This window comes from Pholcus phalangioides, unplaced genomic scaffold, assembly GCF_987345545.1.
Source record: "Pholcus phalangioides strain wild (caught in Gottingen) unplaced genomic scaffold, Ppha-v1.0 ptg000013l_1, whole genome shotgun sequence".
In the NCBI taxonomy this organism is placed as follows: domain Eukaryota; kingdom Metazoa; phylum Arthropoda; class Arachnida; order Araneae; family Pholcidae; genus Pholcus; species Pholcus phalangioides.
In genome coordinates, this window is record NW_028301606.1 from 5,965,075 (window position 1) to 5,981,974 (window position 16,900).

General features: G+C 36.4%; 1 protein-coding gene across 4 annotated transcripts in view; it reads right to left on the minus strand.

Annotated features, from left to right (window-relative positions):
* Positions 1-16,900, minus strand: part of LOC149078502 (uncharacterized) — a 234,537-nt gene that overhangs the window by 17,961 nt on the left and 199,676 nt on the right. For all 4 annotated transcript variants that reach the window (XM_089240613.1, XM_089240611.1, XM_089240612.1 and 1 more), the window contains one exon: positions 15,023-15,147. In XM_089240613.1, the coding sequence (XP_089096739.1) occupies positions 15,023-15,147 (125 nt within the window). The remainder of the gene's footprint in view (positions 1-15,022; positions 15,148-16,900) is intronic.

Here is a 16,900-nt window from a genome sequence, read left to right on the forward strand (position 1 = left end):
TTTGCTCGAGTATAACCGATGCACTTATTGATTGTATTTTTCAAGTTTTATAAAAGATCTTTTATCAAACTTTTATAGTGTAATCCCGGCCTTAGACAAGCTTCACTGTATTTGATTCAAATTCATTTTGAGAATCAGAATGATGGATGTATGGGCTTAAGTAATTTTCGGCCTGGTGCAAAAACAGATTTGCGGTCCTCTAAAACCAGTGCTGTAAAACCCTAGGCCAGAGCATGCAATGCCTGAATTTTAGTTCTTAGGCCGGGATATTACACTGTATAAGTTTGATAAAATCCCTTTTATAAAACTTGAAAAATCCAGCCAATAAACTGATAGGTTACTTTCGAGCAAATGCAACCCATAATCTTATTGGTTAAATTTTTCAAATTTTATAAAAGAACTTTTAGAAAACTTTTGTAGTGTAATCTCGACCTTAGATGAATTTGCCGGGGGGGGGGGGGTTAGTATTTCTTGGGTCTTAGATGTCTGAATATTTTAAGCAATTGTTTTTTGTTAAGTCAGAATATAAATTGAAGTCATTTATTAAAGTAAAAGCGTACTCAAATCATTTTTATCCCGTTTTGCGGGCCCCTAATATTTAGCGGCCCAATGCGGCCGCGCCCCCTGCACCTCCTAAAGTCCAGCTCTGATTGTAGTTTGAGAACCGTAACGAAAATTGATCATGTTCCGCATGTTTTACGTAACGAATTCCCAAGTTATTGCGCCACTTTCACCGCAACTCAATAGATGGCAGCACAAGTTCTACTTCAGATTAAATTCTCCCGACGTCCTGTTAGTTTTATTGTTTCTGTTATTTTGATACAGTAATTGACTGAACGCGGGGCCGTTAATAAAAAGAGATAACAAAGAGAGAGTAAGAGAAGAGAAAAGTCCCAAAGATCTCTAAAATAAAATCTTTCTCCTCAAATCTATAATTTTTTTTCTATTCTTTTCTTTTCTGAATTTTATATATGTGTATTCATGTATATGTGTATATATGAATTGACATCATCATCATAATCGTGCCCCCCCCCCGACTTCAAAGTCTATCTCCGCCTATGCTGTCAAACCAGGCATGACCCAGGCTCTGTCCCTTCCGGGATGTAAGCCTTTTACCCGTGTGGGTTAGGTCGTGCTGGGGAGGGGGGGGTGGTGCCGGGCGGCGCCCACCGGTGAATCACCAGAAGGCCAGGGCCGTCTTAAGAGCATCACGGGCCCCCTGGCCTAGTGGTTTTTTTGTGGCCCTACCGGGTAAATTCTAGGAAATTTCAACCAAATATCATTTGTAAGGCTCCCCCTCTTCTCTTGAGGCCCCCGGGCCGTGCCCGGGTGGCCCCATGCGTTAAGACGGCACTGCAGAAGGCGCCCCCTTCCGGCACCCCAGTCTCTCAGCCTATGCTGGGATCTTTATCGGGGCTCCAAGCCAGACTTTTCACGGGGCCATCTATAGTCAATTTATAGCAAGAAAAAACAAAAAAAAAGGGATTGTATTTATCCCGCCCTTGTAGGGGCCATACATGGAAGTATTCCTAAAAATTTCGATTGACTTTTTGGGGAGGGAATCAAATTATAGATTTTTTTAAAATAAGAGTTAAAATTCGACGTTTCAATACACAATTGTTTCTGAAAAAACGAAATCAAATTTGATTCTCTTATTTGCAGTCTCGTCAGCATTTCCGAGCATCACTACATGTTCAATCTCTGGGTCCCTACTAACAAGCTGGAGCTAGCAGCCTACAAATTACATATTTACTCTTGGAAATAAATCATAGCACCAGAGCCCATTATAACGGCCTCAACTTCCCCCCCCCCTTCTGCGCCTCAATCCCCGTGACGTCTCTGAATAAGCCTTTGCGTTAAGATGCCGAATTAATCTGTTAAGAGCTGGTGTCATTGTGTCCAAGCACGTTAAAAAATGTTTTTATGACTTTCCATGTGCCCGCAAAAGCAAGTCTCCAAGCCAGACCTGTTGTATCTTCAACCTGTTGCTCGCGAAAGACGTGGAGCTCAATGGAGCGCATGAGTTCTCAATGATTTCGTGCTCACGATCGAACTTCAATTAAGCTACATCATTAAAATCAGATTCAAGAGATCAGATGAATTTGCCTGAGCCAGTTGTCACTGATTTTTCGGACCGCACAGAATATTTCTCAATTCTGAATCCCGCAATCCCCCGCACGCATGAATTTTTGTTCACAAAGCAAAGTACAAACATTTCTAAAATAATAATGCTCCATTTTCCATGATATGGACATGGCCCCCCACATTCTGGAACAGGGCCCCTAGGGATCTTTTGCGGGCTCTCCGGCCAGACTTTTCATGCGCCCTTCTATAAATTTTGGTTCAATAAATTTTGGCTTCGCCGGAGATGCCCTGGTCCCTCTGCGGGCCGAAGTGATTACGTTGCTTCATGCGCCAGAACCTGGGTGCGTCGCGGTTTCTCCAGTTTCTCCGGACTGTTAGGTGCATACACTTGCACTTTCGGCACAACTCAATCGGAAGTAAATTGCCCATGGTGGTAGATCGGAGTTGTGCTCGGTTTGGAAGAAAGATGTACCTCCACTCTTCTTTCTGAATGTTTTTAAATCATTGCATGTAAAATGAAAGTTTCAGCTGGTAGAAAAATGAATAAAAAAATTATATATGTATATATTTTCACACTTTCTTGTGCGTGCAGGACTCTGAGCATCAATTTTGGGGTTTATTTGCTGGTATCACACACAAAAATGAGCTGACAAAATCACAAATGGAAGGGGACACCTACGAACTCAACAGGATTGAGCCACATAGGCTGTGTTTTTAGTTGACTAAAGCTAATGTTGGTTGTGCACATTGTGTAAAATAAAAATATCTTCAGTATCTCATCTTCCAAAAATTTTATCAAATTTTGAAGCTGTTCATTTTAGCATTCAGTCAGTTTTTTTTTTTTGCACCGAGTTGAACATTGATTCCAGTCACTTCAAACGAAAATAGACATAGAAACAATGTTATAATAGTAGTAATCTCTGACAATTACGTGTATATGCAGATTCAAAAACATAGGAGAATCATTTATCTTGCTTATATTTATTCATACCACAAACTTTCATATTTAAACTTGGAAACATTCAAGGGGGGAAAAAAAGAACCACCACAAATAACAATAGTAGTAATAACGATAATAAAAGGAAAGCAATATATGGAGTATATGATAGAAGCAAGGGAGAGACGAAGATTGTGGATGTCTTTCTTCTCCTCCAACTGCTCCTCTTTAGGTACCAAATAAATAAAGGAACGGAGATGTGGGAGAGACCTTCTCCTCCTCTTTTATATTACTTGGAGAAGCATAAAAATACGGTGGGAGATATAATGCATACATATCTGCAGATATTTTGTATAAATGCACAAAATGGAGCTGTAAGGAGAAAGAGGAAAAGATGCAAGAAATTTGACTGAGAGGGAGGAGAAAAAAATATGATAGTTTTCTGAGGGAGGGTGAATTCGAGTTTTCTATATGTAATAGAAAAAGAATAAAAAAAAAAGAAGAGGGGGGAAAGAAGGATCCAATATTCAAGAGTGACGCCGTTACTAGTAAATCACAAGGCTTTTATGAAAGGTCCAGAAGAACGTAATGTCATTTTACTGCCGGCATAAAAATACGAAGCCCCCCCCCCCCCAACTCCTGAAAAAAAAAAAGAGCGTACAACGCGAGGGTCTTGTAGAACGCGGTAGAAAGAAGACGAAGCGTGAGGGACACACATACAGTATGGAAGACGGTAGAATATGGGAGGGTTGCTATGTGACTCCGACCAATGAGCATCGGAGTCGGGTTTATAGCTAGGGTCCGACTCTCTCTCATTCCTTCCCAACCACTTTCCGGATCCGTACCCACCGCATGCCGTACCCCGTGATGTTTATGACCGTTGTTCTGCCATAAAGACAAACGTAATCTTTGTAATGGCCGAAGGAAGTAGAAAACTACCACTTCAAACATCTGTTCGATTCAGTTGGAAAAAAAGAAAAGGAAAACGGAGCGTTTTCATGGTGACGGGGGTTTGCCACATTTGTGAGTATAGCACTGCATTCTTTGGCAGCGTATGGAGAAGACTTCTTGCGGTTTATATGCACTGTTACACTTAATTCCTTCTCTTCCCTTTTTTTTTGTTTTAAATTGTTTTTTATTCAGTTGAATAAATTGTTCATTTGTAAATTCATTGTTGTTCTTCCTCCATTTTTTCCCCCTCGTCAGTTACAATGGACGATTGTGTATGAAGCACGTGTTCGAAATTCCTAAGGAAGACTCTTGATCACGTTACAGAAATCGATCAGTCAATTGGAAATTTCAATGACTTCTTTGTAGATGGTTAACAAAAAAAAAGCACGTTGTCAGCACGAATGCGTAGAATTTTCGGAGCTGACTTGATTCTTCTTTTTATTATTGTTGAAAAACTTGAGCCTAATTGAGTTAATTGGTGCTTGAACTGATGAAAGTCAATGACTGCGTGAACAGCTCCGAGATTTTTCTTTCTATATTTGGTGAAGTGAGTGATGCATTGACGCTTTTTAAAAAAGTTGATTTGTTCAAAGTGAAATAAGTTACTGGTGAGTTTAACAGCGAAAAACCAAGAGCCTTCTTTTTTTTTTTTTCTAAATCTTTTTGAAGTTTTCTTTGCTTTTTTTTTTAGTATTGCCACTGTATATAATACGACTCGCGTAATACGATCACTTTTTTCAAGTCAAGAAGCTGTATCGTAGGATCGGGGTTTCTTAAACTTTCTCTTATCTCGACTCCAGAGAATCATTTACGCCTATCATCAGAAGCTCATCCTCATCGCGAATTTGACACATGTTCAAAATCCACTCATGATTCTAATCCTCGAATAAATCTTGAATGGGGTGTTTGATTGAGAAGTCAATTAATTACTCGGGAGTACGAAATCGGACATAATCATTAAACACTTTTTGTGTTTCAATAACTACCACTGCGTTCCTGACCAACTACTTGAAGCCGGGTCCAGGCCGACCGTGCAATGTCACAGCAAACCAAGCAGAAACCTATTTAGTGGCCTAGTACAGCACGTACGAACAAGATGACTTCTTCAATGTACCGACACCTTGTAGATCTTGCTCCTCTTGCACGATGCACAATGTGGTACAATTTATTGTCAAAATGGCCCGCATTATATTGAGCTTTTCCTGCTAACCGAGTTATGCTCAATTCGGTATGGCTCCACGCGGTCAGTTTGAGCCCATTTTGAAGAAGATGACCTAGACAGGCGGGCATCTAGGGCGATATGTCGGGAGGGGCGACTAATTGTGTAGGTTCGTAAGATCGTCCCGTGTTTTATGAGACAAATCACTTTTTTTCCCATATCAGCCTGCTCTTGGGAGTGGCAAACGCCTTCATTACCCGCCCTATTCTAAATCAGTACCTGGATCTGGATGTATAAATTGTTTATAACTTCTCTTCCTGCTATCGATAATTATAAGATATTTTCTAGATCTCGCTATTTTTCCTCTAGCGAGGTGAGTCAAAGGATCCAACGTTCACGAACAACAAAACGCTCAGAGAAAAAATTAGTTTCAGAAAACTAAATATGATGACAAGTTTAGCGAATGCACCAAATATATGGCAGAGCCATATTTTTAACGTTGGTCACAATAAAATCGCGGTTTTGTCAGTTAATACGAAATTCCGTTGGTAGAAAATATTTCCGTTGTTCTCTTGACTTCTACTTTATGGGACTCGACATTACCTGGATTATTTGCTCTCGACGAAAGATACGAGTACAAAATTGGGTGAAGGCATTGTATACCCCCGGTTTGTCTGTTCAATCTCCCCCCCCCCCTTCACAGACCCACTCTTTCAATAAACCTGCCAAATTTGGCATCTCCATTCAAAAAATCCACAGGAAAGTGACCAGCAACCCTAAAAAGCGAACTAGAAAAATATCCTTTTCTTTTCCTCCCCTTCAAAATAACATTTAAGTTCGGGGTGAAACTGCAATTAAAGTGAATAATCAGTTTTTCCCAGAGAAAATAAATCATTTATACACAAGATGGCGGAGCGTAAAAGAGAGACATTGAGAGAGAGAGGGTCCTTCAACTGCACTCTCTTAAATAGTCCTTTTCATCTCTTTTTCTTCCCTCCTTAAGAAATGATCCTTCAGAAAACTATTCAAACTAATTAGGGAAATTGAATAGAAATTTGTTTCTTTTCTTTCTTCTTTAAACATAATATAAGAATTAAAGAAAGGTAAAGCTCTCTCCTGAGTCTTAAAATCAAAGGGATTTTGTTCAGTTCAAAAATTATCGCTCCTTTTAAAATACAAAAGAATATCCACAATACAAAGAATAGATACATTCATGAGTACACAAAAGGATATTTCCCTCTTTTATAAAATATAATTCGACTTTGATATATGTATGAATTTTTTAAAATGTATATCTCAATATATTAAAAGATGAAATATTTTGAATTGAGAATTAAGTGATTGCATTTAATGAAACTGAATGCAAATTTCGAATTTTTTTTTCAACTAAAAATTGAATGTATCGGAATTATGATAATGATAATTGGTTATGAATGGGTTGTTTCGTTTAATATTGATAGGGAATTATGTTAACTTTTCTCAAATATATTCCCATAAATACATTACGATAATTCGGGATATTTAAAATAAATTGTTTTCCGAAAATATATCATATTCGATACTTTATATTTGATTAAATTTACATTTATTGGTCCTGATTATTGAAATCATATGGCATTATGATATTGCTAAATTTTTAAATTATCTTGTTGTATATTAATATGAATTTGAATTTCTTAAAATGTCATACTTGATGCGTAATATTATTAAAATTGTAAATAATATTTTGAAAATTTCAATATGTAAATAGTAATGAGATTTTTGGAAATGAGGTAGGAATTAAGTTCTGAAACCGAAATTCTTTTTATTAAGATAAACGGAGACAAGTGGAACACGGCACATGATTTGCAATATTCAATCAGCTTCTAGGAACGCTCTCTTTCGGAATATTGTTCGTTCTCATGCTTACTATATTTTTCAGTAAAAATATAATTGTTACGATAGCTACTCATACAAGATTGCCAGGAGCTTTCATATGACGATGTTAGGTTTGTGGTCTAGTCACTACCTGTTACAATGTTCTATACATTTCGACTATTTCTGAAAGTTGGCCTAACATCGATATTTCAGTGCCAATTTCTTCCTTTCAATTGCTTTATCTGTTATTTCAATATAGTTATGATATGTCTTAGGGTAAAGTAGGAATTGAAAGAGGTTTACACTTTCCCCCGCGTTTTCACTCTGCCGAGGCAAGTGTAACCCAACGCATTTGCACTAATCCCCATACCCCACGTATTTCCGCAAATTTCGTATTTCCCTCATGTAATGTCGGATAATATTTACGGGGAGGGTGTTCTTTGCATTGCTAGTTTATACATTTCAAAGCTATTAATTAACACTGTGCGTTTTCTGCATACTAAAGTTGTAAATTAGCTTTTCATATCAATATAATGAAATGTTTGGGCTTTGTATGGTTTAAATGAACTTTTTCCTTTGTTTAAACTTCTTTCGGTTATGAATAATCGTTTTATGTATGATTTTACAGCAAAATCAGTTTTAGGTTTCACTTGTCTCCTCGAGGGGAGGGGGAACTACTACTGCTAAACTACACATGTACCATATTCCTCTGTGGAACTTGGATATGTTGGAATGTGTGTGTATGTGACGTGAGTTTTGTTTCTGTGTAATGTGCTGTCATCTGCCATCAATTTCCTGACACTGAGTGAAGTGCAATCATTGAATAATTGTACCGTTTAAAGTCGGTTGACGATAATTTATATCTTATTCCGGCGTGATTGCTTATACTGAAAATGAATGAGATATATATATATATATATTCTGGATTGGACAAATTTACATTCCAGATTCTATTATATACAAGGAAAGAATATTGTGAAACTATTAACATAGGGAAAATGTATAATTATACCGACTGATTAACTATGGATAATGATGATTGTGGTTATTATTACAGTTTTTATTACAGATTCCTTATTGTATATATGAAACATCGTTGTTCGTTATTTTCAAATGAATTAATAAATTTCCGGATACATCCATCCTTCGAGAACGCTTCGATATCTCTCTGGATGGGAAGCGGGTTGTGTATGTCCGGGCCTTCAATGTTCAATGCTGCTCTCTGTGGTGAGACTGTATTTCACTGGTTTTACATCAGCTAGAAGGTTTCCTATAATGGCTATTAAGAAGGTTAAGCTATTCAGCCAATTCCTACAAAATTTTATGGACTCGACGCCATATGGTGCGTTCTTTAGGAGGCTTTCAGATATCGAAGTTTCAACCATTTTTCCCGGACTTGACGACATCTGGCAGGTTCTGCATGATGGTTCTGCTATTAAAACACGAACCGATCTCTTCATTAAAACGTCTCGCCACGAAGAGCAACAGACCTACAGCCGTGCAAATATTCAATCATTATACTTCACTCATACAGTTAAAAAAATAAATGGGAGATGACAGCACAATAACAAGCATTGCACAGGAACAAAACTTCAACAAACCTTTACTTAGGTTTACAACACGCACACGCACGTTCGAACATGCACCAATTCATTAGTAGTTCCACAGAGGAATATGAACAAGATGCACATATATGGTTTAGTAGTGTTAAAACACCAAAACTTCAACAAGATTTCGATGACTTGATGCCAGATGCCAGCTGGTAGTGTTCCTATGATGCTTTTCATAGATATTTTTGATTAAATTTCGTGGTCTCGATTCCAGCTAATAGGTTCTCCTTCCTATGATGTTACGAAACATTAAAATTTCTATATTTCTAGGATTTAACGCCAGCTGGTAGCCTGGTATGTCCACTATGTTCCTCAGCTATCAAGATTGCTCTGTTGTTGAGATAGCACGGTACGTTTAACTTCAGTATTTCACGAATTCGACGTCAACTGGCAGGGACTCGAGGTTTTTCAGACGAATGATAATCAAGTACATAATAATGGTAGTGATAGCCGGTGGAGAGATTACAGAGACCAATTTCCGCACAGACAACATAGGTATTTGTGTATTTGTTCTAGGCCTCTATATTATGAGTTTCCCATCCCCCCCCCAAATTTATATTAGCATATATTTTTCTCAACTTTTTATAAATGTTATTTGGTAGAGTACTTGAAAATCATAGTTTTCCCTAAAACACATCGTGCTATTTCCAAAGTGCCCATTATTAGCAAACCCTATTAACCCTTTCCGACTCAGTGTGCCCAGTCTGGGCAAACCTTAAAAATCCACTTTTCAAACACTAAAAATTAACGATAAATAAAATGAAAATTAGTTTAGTGATTACTTTTCACCTTTTTTATTAACATTGCATAACAACACCACGCAAGCCGATCCATACTTTTGGCCTGGGTTTATTTTTTGAAAAATCTTATTTTTCAAAAAATAAGTTTGAAAAATCTTATTTTTCAAAGAAATGGATTCCAATTTCGAAGATTTTTTTTTTTTTTTGGATATAAAAATGATTTATGGAAAAAAAATCTGTTATTTTGTTGGTTGTACACTAATCTCTTTATTCTGCGCAAGTTTCAACTTTTTACATTCCAGGCTTGCCTAAAATCGAGTCCCGAACTCAAAGTTTGGCACACCCACAAAATTAAAATGGCAAGTGCAATCTTGACAAAATTATACCTGCTTGCTCCTTCCTCTAAGCCTGAATAAACTGCCTACAAAAATTTTCTTAAAGAAATTCCAACTTTAAAGGGTAGCGAGCAGCAAAGGGTTAAATATAAATTTTAGTATTATACCAATCAGTAGAGAATTCACACAGCATGTACATTGTACAATGCACCTATTGCAATATCAACTTCACAACAAAAATATATTCCAATGTTTCACAGACAGAGACGGATTTAACGGCTGGTAAAATGGCCCATCCTGGGCCTCTACATTTGTAGCGCTCCGCAAAACCACCAACTTTACACTTTTTTTCTAACTTAAGGGGGGGCCTAATATTTTCTTCTGCGCCTGGGACCTCAACTGACCGTCTCTGGTCACAGTTTTGTTCGATTCCTCAATTTCACATCTCTTTGACCGTAAAATGATTTACGAAACGATGACTGGAAAGTTTGCATGATTGATCAACATGAAATCCTCAAACCTTCGTGAAGATTCTGTATATTTGCAATGAAAAACTTTATCCATCTGATCTTGCTAACTTTTTTCGGACGAACTGCAATAATTGCCATCTTTGGTTCAGATCGTCACACAATGCCACAATTGGTGCAAATGTTAAATAACGCTGTCGGTCAAGAAGATATGTTTCCAAACGTTGAGGCAGCGTTGGATCATCATTGGCAACATACCAATATCAAACCGTTCTAGAGAACGATCATTCTTATTATTAAAAAGGATCAAATCATCGGTTCTCTCAAGTCTTTTACAGGAAAAACTGTCTTCTTTAGCTTTTTTTTTTTTGTGTATTGAATCTGAGATAACTAAATAATTAGATTTTGATGACTATCAATGATTTCGTTCATATGAAAGTGCGCAAAAAAGCATTTATCGTAAGATATTTCGTGGAAATTTTTACATTACATTTCTCATTAAAAATAGTGAACTTTTTTTTTTATGTGCTTCTATTTACTGTGATTGCTGGCGATCCAAACCTCTTCGACCAAAATCGGGGGTAGGGGAGGGCTATGAAGTCGGGCCCTGGAGGGGTCCTCCCTGCATTTCTTACTCCATGGACTCATGATTCTATTAAGATGGTTTAACATATAAAAATATTTCATAGACGTCAAAAGTCCTTGGACAAAACGAAACTTTGGTGAAAAAAAGGAACGCATTCTCTTCGAATTCAAACGTTAGCTGTTGCATTTTTAAGAATTATATTACTGCACATATATTTTATATATACATGACACGAGATATCTCTGTGAATTGAACAGAGAATTTTCATTTTGCATCCAGTAGAATCATTTTATATATATATATTTTTTTTGCTTCTATTCTTTTCTCCAGACACCATTTTCTACTTCGTCTCCATATTTCTCTCTCCAATACATCTTGAGGCTCTTTATTCTCCTCTCCATTTTTTCTCCTCTGCTCTCCAACTCACTCTACTCTCACCATCACCGGTGACAAGACGAAAGACAATGATGCATCAGACTATAGAAAATACGCTATAAGGTATAGGTATGTATGTATGTATATATATATCGAAGGTTTGGAGGGTTGAGAGGAAAAAGAGGAGGCAAAAATACTAGTGAAAAATGAGAGCTTGTCAAAGCGTTTTCTACCTCCCTTATATTCCCAAACTTCCCTTTTTGCAGAGCAGTATTCTGATATATATGCCGAGAGTAAGCGGTGCATTACGTGTAATATATAGCGCGAAATATTATTTCTCTCCTCTCTCTCTCAGAGACTTTCCCGTCTTGTCGATGGAGGGCATTTTTCAGTGTCTACCATATTTGTAATGGTGCAAAATGTCCGTTCGAATAGTGAGTGAAGGGAGAGGAACGGGGCGATGATGACCATGATGCGAAACTGAAACTTATCGAACGAGATAAACAGCTGCTACCCCCTGCTTTTAAAACGATATTCATAAATGATGGAATTGGAATTCCACAAAAAAAAAATAATAAAATTAAATATCTGAAAATTCCAATACGAGGAGTGACCATTTTTCGTATTAACCGTTGGTCGTTAAATCCGTGGGAGGATAAAAATGTGAAAATTGATGAATAATGTCATGCAACTCGGAAATTACATCAGAAAATATCAAAATAAATACTGAGAATTTTATCTGACGAAGGTGGAGATGAAATTATTAATCAGTATTATTTGATAATTCAAGGTAACGACCGACGTTAGTTGACCCGAAATTGCAAAAAGGAACCATGGCTATAGGCGCTCGTCTACAACAGCGAGTAACATCCCGCTCTATAAGGAGTATTTCACACTATTTTTCACTATTTCTGCTACTGATGAAGCAACTTCATTAGTTCCGAAACGCGTATAGCCGTGGTTCCTTTTTGCAATTTCGGGTCAACTAACGTCGGTCGTCACCTTGTATTATCTAAACCAAAAAGTAATTCATTTCTACAGTATTATTTGTTTCAAAGTAGCGTATGCAGAAGGACTCCTTTCCCATTGGAATACATCGAGTGAATCAAGGATCCCCTGCTACTATGTGATACTGGATTTGCCGGGTCCCAAGTTGTCACCCAATGTAAATAAAAAAATTTTCTGGAAGTGATGAAATGTTTAAAAAATGACGTCATCAAAAAATGGTCATTGTGTTTATTTTGGGCAACGTCAGAAAATGATCATATATGCAAATACTTCGACTTTCGGAAGATAGATGACACTATTCAAGGAGAAATAAAAAGGGTGAGGATAGCTGTGAATCTCTGGTTCGAACCCTGACTAGATGGAGGCTCGTCCAACGCCTTCGAAAGCTGCTCTAGAAGGTGTTGGCTCGTCCCTATGATTCTCACGCCACGTCTCTACCAAACACGCTATCGCAACAGTGCTCATCAGACGCTATTTTAACATGACTTAACAAGTAATGGTTAATCATATATTGACAGACTTAAATGATTGATCACTAAATATTGATCTATTTATTTCCGTTATCGTTGAGTAATTCCGATTGCAGTCTCGCTTTCTTTCATTTTTTTGTCTTTGAAAAAATCATAACGCAAGTAATTAATTGCGTTATCGGGGACTCGGAAAAGTAATTTTACCTGGTCATGGGGGATTGGCATGATAGTCTTACGACGGCCCTGATTCCCAACGCTATTGAATAGCGAAGAAGGTTCTAGAATTGTTCGTATTACTCTTTATCTCGTGTTACCCATTTTTGTTCAAAACGAGTGCGATTGTATATTAAGGATTTGAGAATAATAGTAGATAACATATTCCTACAAAATTCTCTTTACACGATCCATGAATATCCAAATTCCAACCACAAAAGCTTTTTTTGGGGGAAAAAAGATTAAAAAAACAAAACAAAATGCGGAGCAATGGAGAGAAAAATAAATATTGTTATGATGATAATAATAATAATGACACTATAATAATGAACCCTTTCTTCTGTACGAGACTTTAATGAGATAGCGGATGGTTGCGAAATTCCGCCTAAACAAAGAACGGCGTATATATCCATTCATGCATCCGATAATGAGAGAAATTGCCGACAGGATGGTGGGTGGTCGAACAGAGAGGATCGGGTTAAAAGTGGCTTTCAAAGTCATTTTTTTCCATTATATTATTATAATAATCATTATTATTTTCTCTTTTGTTGGAATAATCAAGGCTATTGTTTCCTTTGAATTTTTATTTGTGTATTCCTTCTTAATGTCGTTATAAATTTCTTTGGAAGATTTCTCTTCAAAGTCAGAATTTATTCTAGAATGTTTGTTACGATTTGCAACTCTCTCATGATGTTCGGTTATTTATTTTTTATGAGTCGACTTAATAATTACATCACGTAATATTAACTTTGATTATTGTGCATTTATATAAAAATATTATTATGTAGAAACGGATGTGGGGGGATTTCCGATTGTTCTTTAGAGAATGTAGATGTTTATAATTATGAGTAATTGATTAATCGTGTTTACACACCGCAATTTTTATTGTTTATTCGAATCGAGTACGCCTCTAATTAAGTATTATTTGAGCAGAGCAAAAGCAATTATATATTAGTGTTCCCTTCATCAGTGTTGTTCAACCGCTGGTCCGTGGACCGGTGCCGGTACGCACAACATTTACCCCTATTTCTACAGCACTGATAATTTTAGATGTTATCAGTCTCTACATTGGTTTTTATTTCTGTCTTAGCCCATCAAAAACAAAAATAACTTGCGGACCACCAAAAAGAGAAATTATCGAGAACCCGTAAAAAATAAATTGGAAAAAATTGTGTGTTTTACTTTGCTCAGTGGTTCTCAACCGGTGCTCCACGGAGCCCCCCGTGTGCATTCTCCAGGGCTCCACGGCCGCCGCTCGAGGAAAATAAAAAAACAGTAAATATAAAAAAAAAATTAATAATAAAAATAAATGAGTAACTTTTATGAATAAATAAAAAATAGGGCTACAGGGCTCCGCCATAGAAATTATGTACCAGAGAGGGCTCCGCAAGTCAAAAAAGGTTAAGAACCGCTGTCTTAGCCCATCAGTAGGTCTGCGAATAATTTTTTCCAATTTATTTTTTATCGGTTCACAATAATCTCTATAATTTTTTTGGGCAGTCCGCAAGTTATTTTCCTCATCTTTTTTTTGCCAGTCCGCAAATTACTTCTCCTGTGTATTTATTTTTTACCGGCCCACAAGTTATTTCTCTTATTTATTTATTTTTTCAAGCCCACAAATTAATTATTCTTTACATTTATTTTTTGGTGATCCGCAAGAACTTAAATTTCTCTAATTCACGGTACTTATTTTGTACCGTTCTGCAAATTATTCCTCACATTAATTAATTTTTTTGACGGTCCACAAATTATTTGAATTTATTTATGCTTTGCCGGTTTTTAAATTATTTCCCCTATTCATTTTTTCGGGCCGGCAAAGCATTCCTTCTATTTGTTTCTTGCTGGTCTGCAAAGTATTTCTGTTTATTTATTTTTTACCAATATGTAAATTATTTCTTCCTATTCATTTATTTTTGCTGGTCCACAAATTATCATTGATCCCATTTCCGTCGGCTCGCGAGTGTGAAAAGATTGAAGAACACTGCTCCACATATAGTTATATGTATTACAATACTCTTAATAAGAGATGGATGGATTATATCTCTTCTGATATAAATATTAAATGTGTTTTTATTCATTATAATTGTTGAACTTCAACGGTGGGTAAATTTTTGATTTTTAAAAGTGAGTAAGTAACGTGACTAACAGGCATTTGTTTCAGTTTTGTAATTTAAGCACTGAAAATAACAGGAATAATGTCAACAAATCTCATAAGCGAAAATGACTTACTTTTGTGGCTCATTGGGGTCCCTCTTCTTCTTCTTCTTCTGTGTCTTAGGTCTCTTCAGAGATTTACCTCCACTTGGTGGCCTCTCAACAGGCTCTGGGGATGGGCGTTTGATTCCTCCCATCAGCTATTTATCATAGGATAGAAAATAAAACAATCAAATTATCAAACAAGTATTTCATTTGAAATGAAAATGCGAAAACAATTACAGTATTAAAGACTTTGAAAAATTTAAAAAAATATACATTTTCAGAAATGAAATGTGATCAAAATTGTGTTGCAAAACAGGGGTGAATAAATCTATTTATCGATCTGTGTGGGGCATTCAAATATTTTGACCGGGCATGTATTTTTTTCAACCATATGTCCGACGCCAGCATATAAGATAGCCGCTGTGGTGGTTGAGTGGTCATAGTGACGGACTCGCATCGTGACGAACCAGGTTCGAACCCCACCGTCGCTGCAGTGGTGTTCGGCTGAAGTTGGTTTCCCGTGGTTCCCAACTTCGAGGCGCAAATGCGAGCCGATCTCCCCATTAAAAAGTCTCGCCACATAGAGCAACAGGTCTACAACGATAAATTATTCAATCAATACACTTCACTCATAGTTAGAAAAAACTGGTGGCAGATGGCAGCAGAGTACACATAACAAGCATTACACAGAAACCAACTTCACGTCAGGTTTCACTACACGCACATTCCCGCATGTACCAATTCGTTAGAGGTTCCGCAGAGGAATATAGACGAGGTGCATACATGGTTTAGTAATAGTATTAGCATATAAGATATTGATTCGGGCATGTAAATTTTTGGAGATTCGGCCAGCCCTGTTGCAAAATTTTAGTATGGATTGCATGGATAATGAAATTTTTAGAAATTATAAGCCTATTAATGAGACCGATATGGAGTAAACATTCATTTTAAGTAAAATTTTGTCATGGTTGTCTTAAATGTAAGAAGTTATGGAAAATGTACTGAAAATATAGGATTTTCATTTTGATAGGAATTTCTCATATTTGTAATTTCTCTCAGAACCCTTCCAGATTTTAAAGCTTCTAATGTGCTGTATATTCGTGAATTAATAAATGCAAAAATGCACGAAATGAGGCTAAAGAAATCCACAAAAACTTCGTAATTGCTTAAAAATAAGCCGTTTTTTACAAATTTTAAAGAAAAACTCCGGAAAAGCTAGTGATTATGAAATATTCTTTTGAACGAAAAATATACGCATCAAAGTATAAACCCCCCTAATAAGTTTTGTAATGATACTAATTTTAATTTCTGTTTGGAATAATTTTTTCTTATATTGATAAAAAACACGATACATAAGACATTAAAGAGAAAACCGGGAGAAAATAAAGCAAAAAAAAAATCGAAAGATACAAAGAAAGATTAAAAACCGTGTGAAATCTCAAGGGGCGCGGTGTAAAAGAAAATAAGATCTTTCCGAACAAACCTCAAACAAAGCCACTGGAAACAAAGAAACACGAAAAATGGATTTCAAATTAACAAGGGAAAGAAAAACTAAGAAAATATATAAAAGACAAGAAATTCAAAGATCTTATATATATATATAAATAGACCGTATCACATAAAAAAAAAGGAGTGAAAAAAAAATGGAGTAATATCCACATCAGATATAACGAGCAAAGACATGAATCATTTTTCAAAACTCCCGAGAAGTGTACCTGGTACATCAAAGGAAAAATAAATATTAAAAAAAAAGGGTTCAAAATCTTGTAAAAGTGAAATCACAGGATTATTTTCGCCACAAGAAACTCGAAATAATAATAATAATAATAAAAAATCTTTAAAAAAAAAATGTGAGAAATCTTAAGAAAATTACGAATTGATAAGATTTCAGTCGGAAGTTTAGAAATA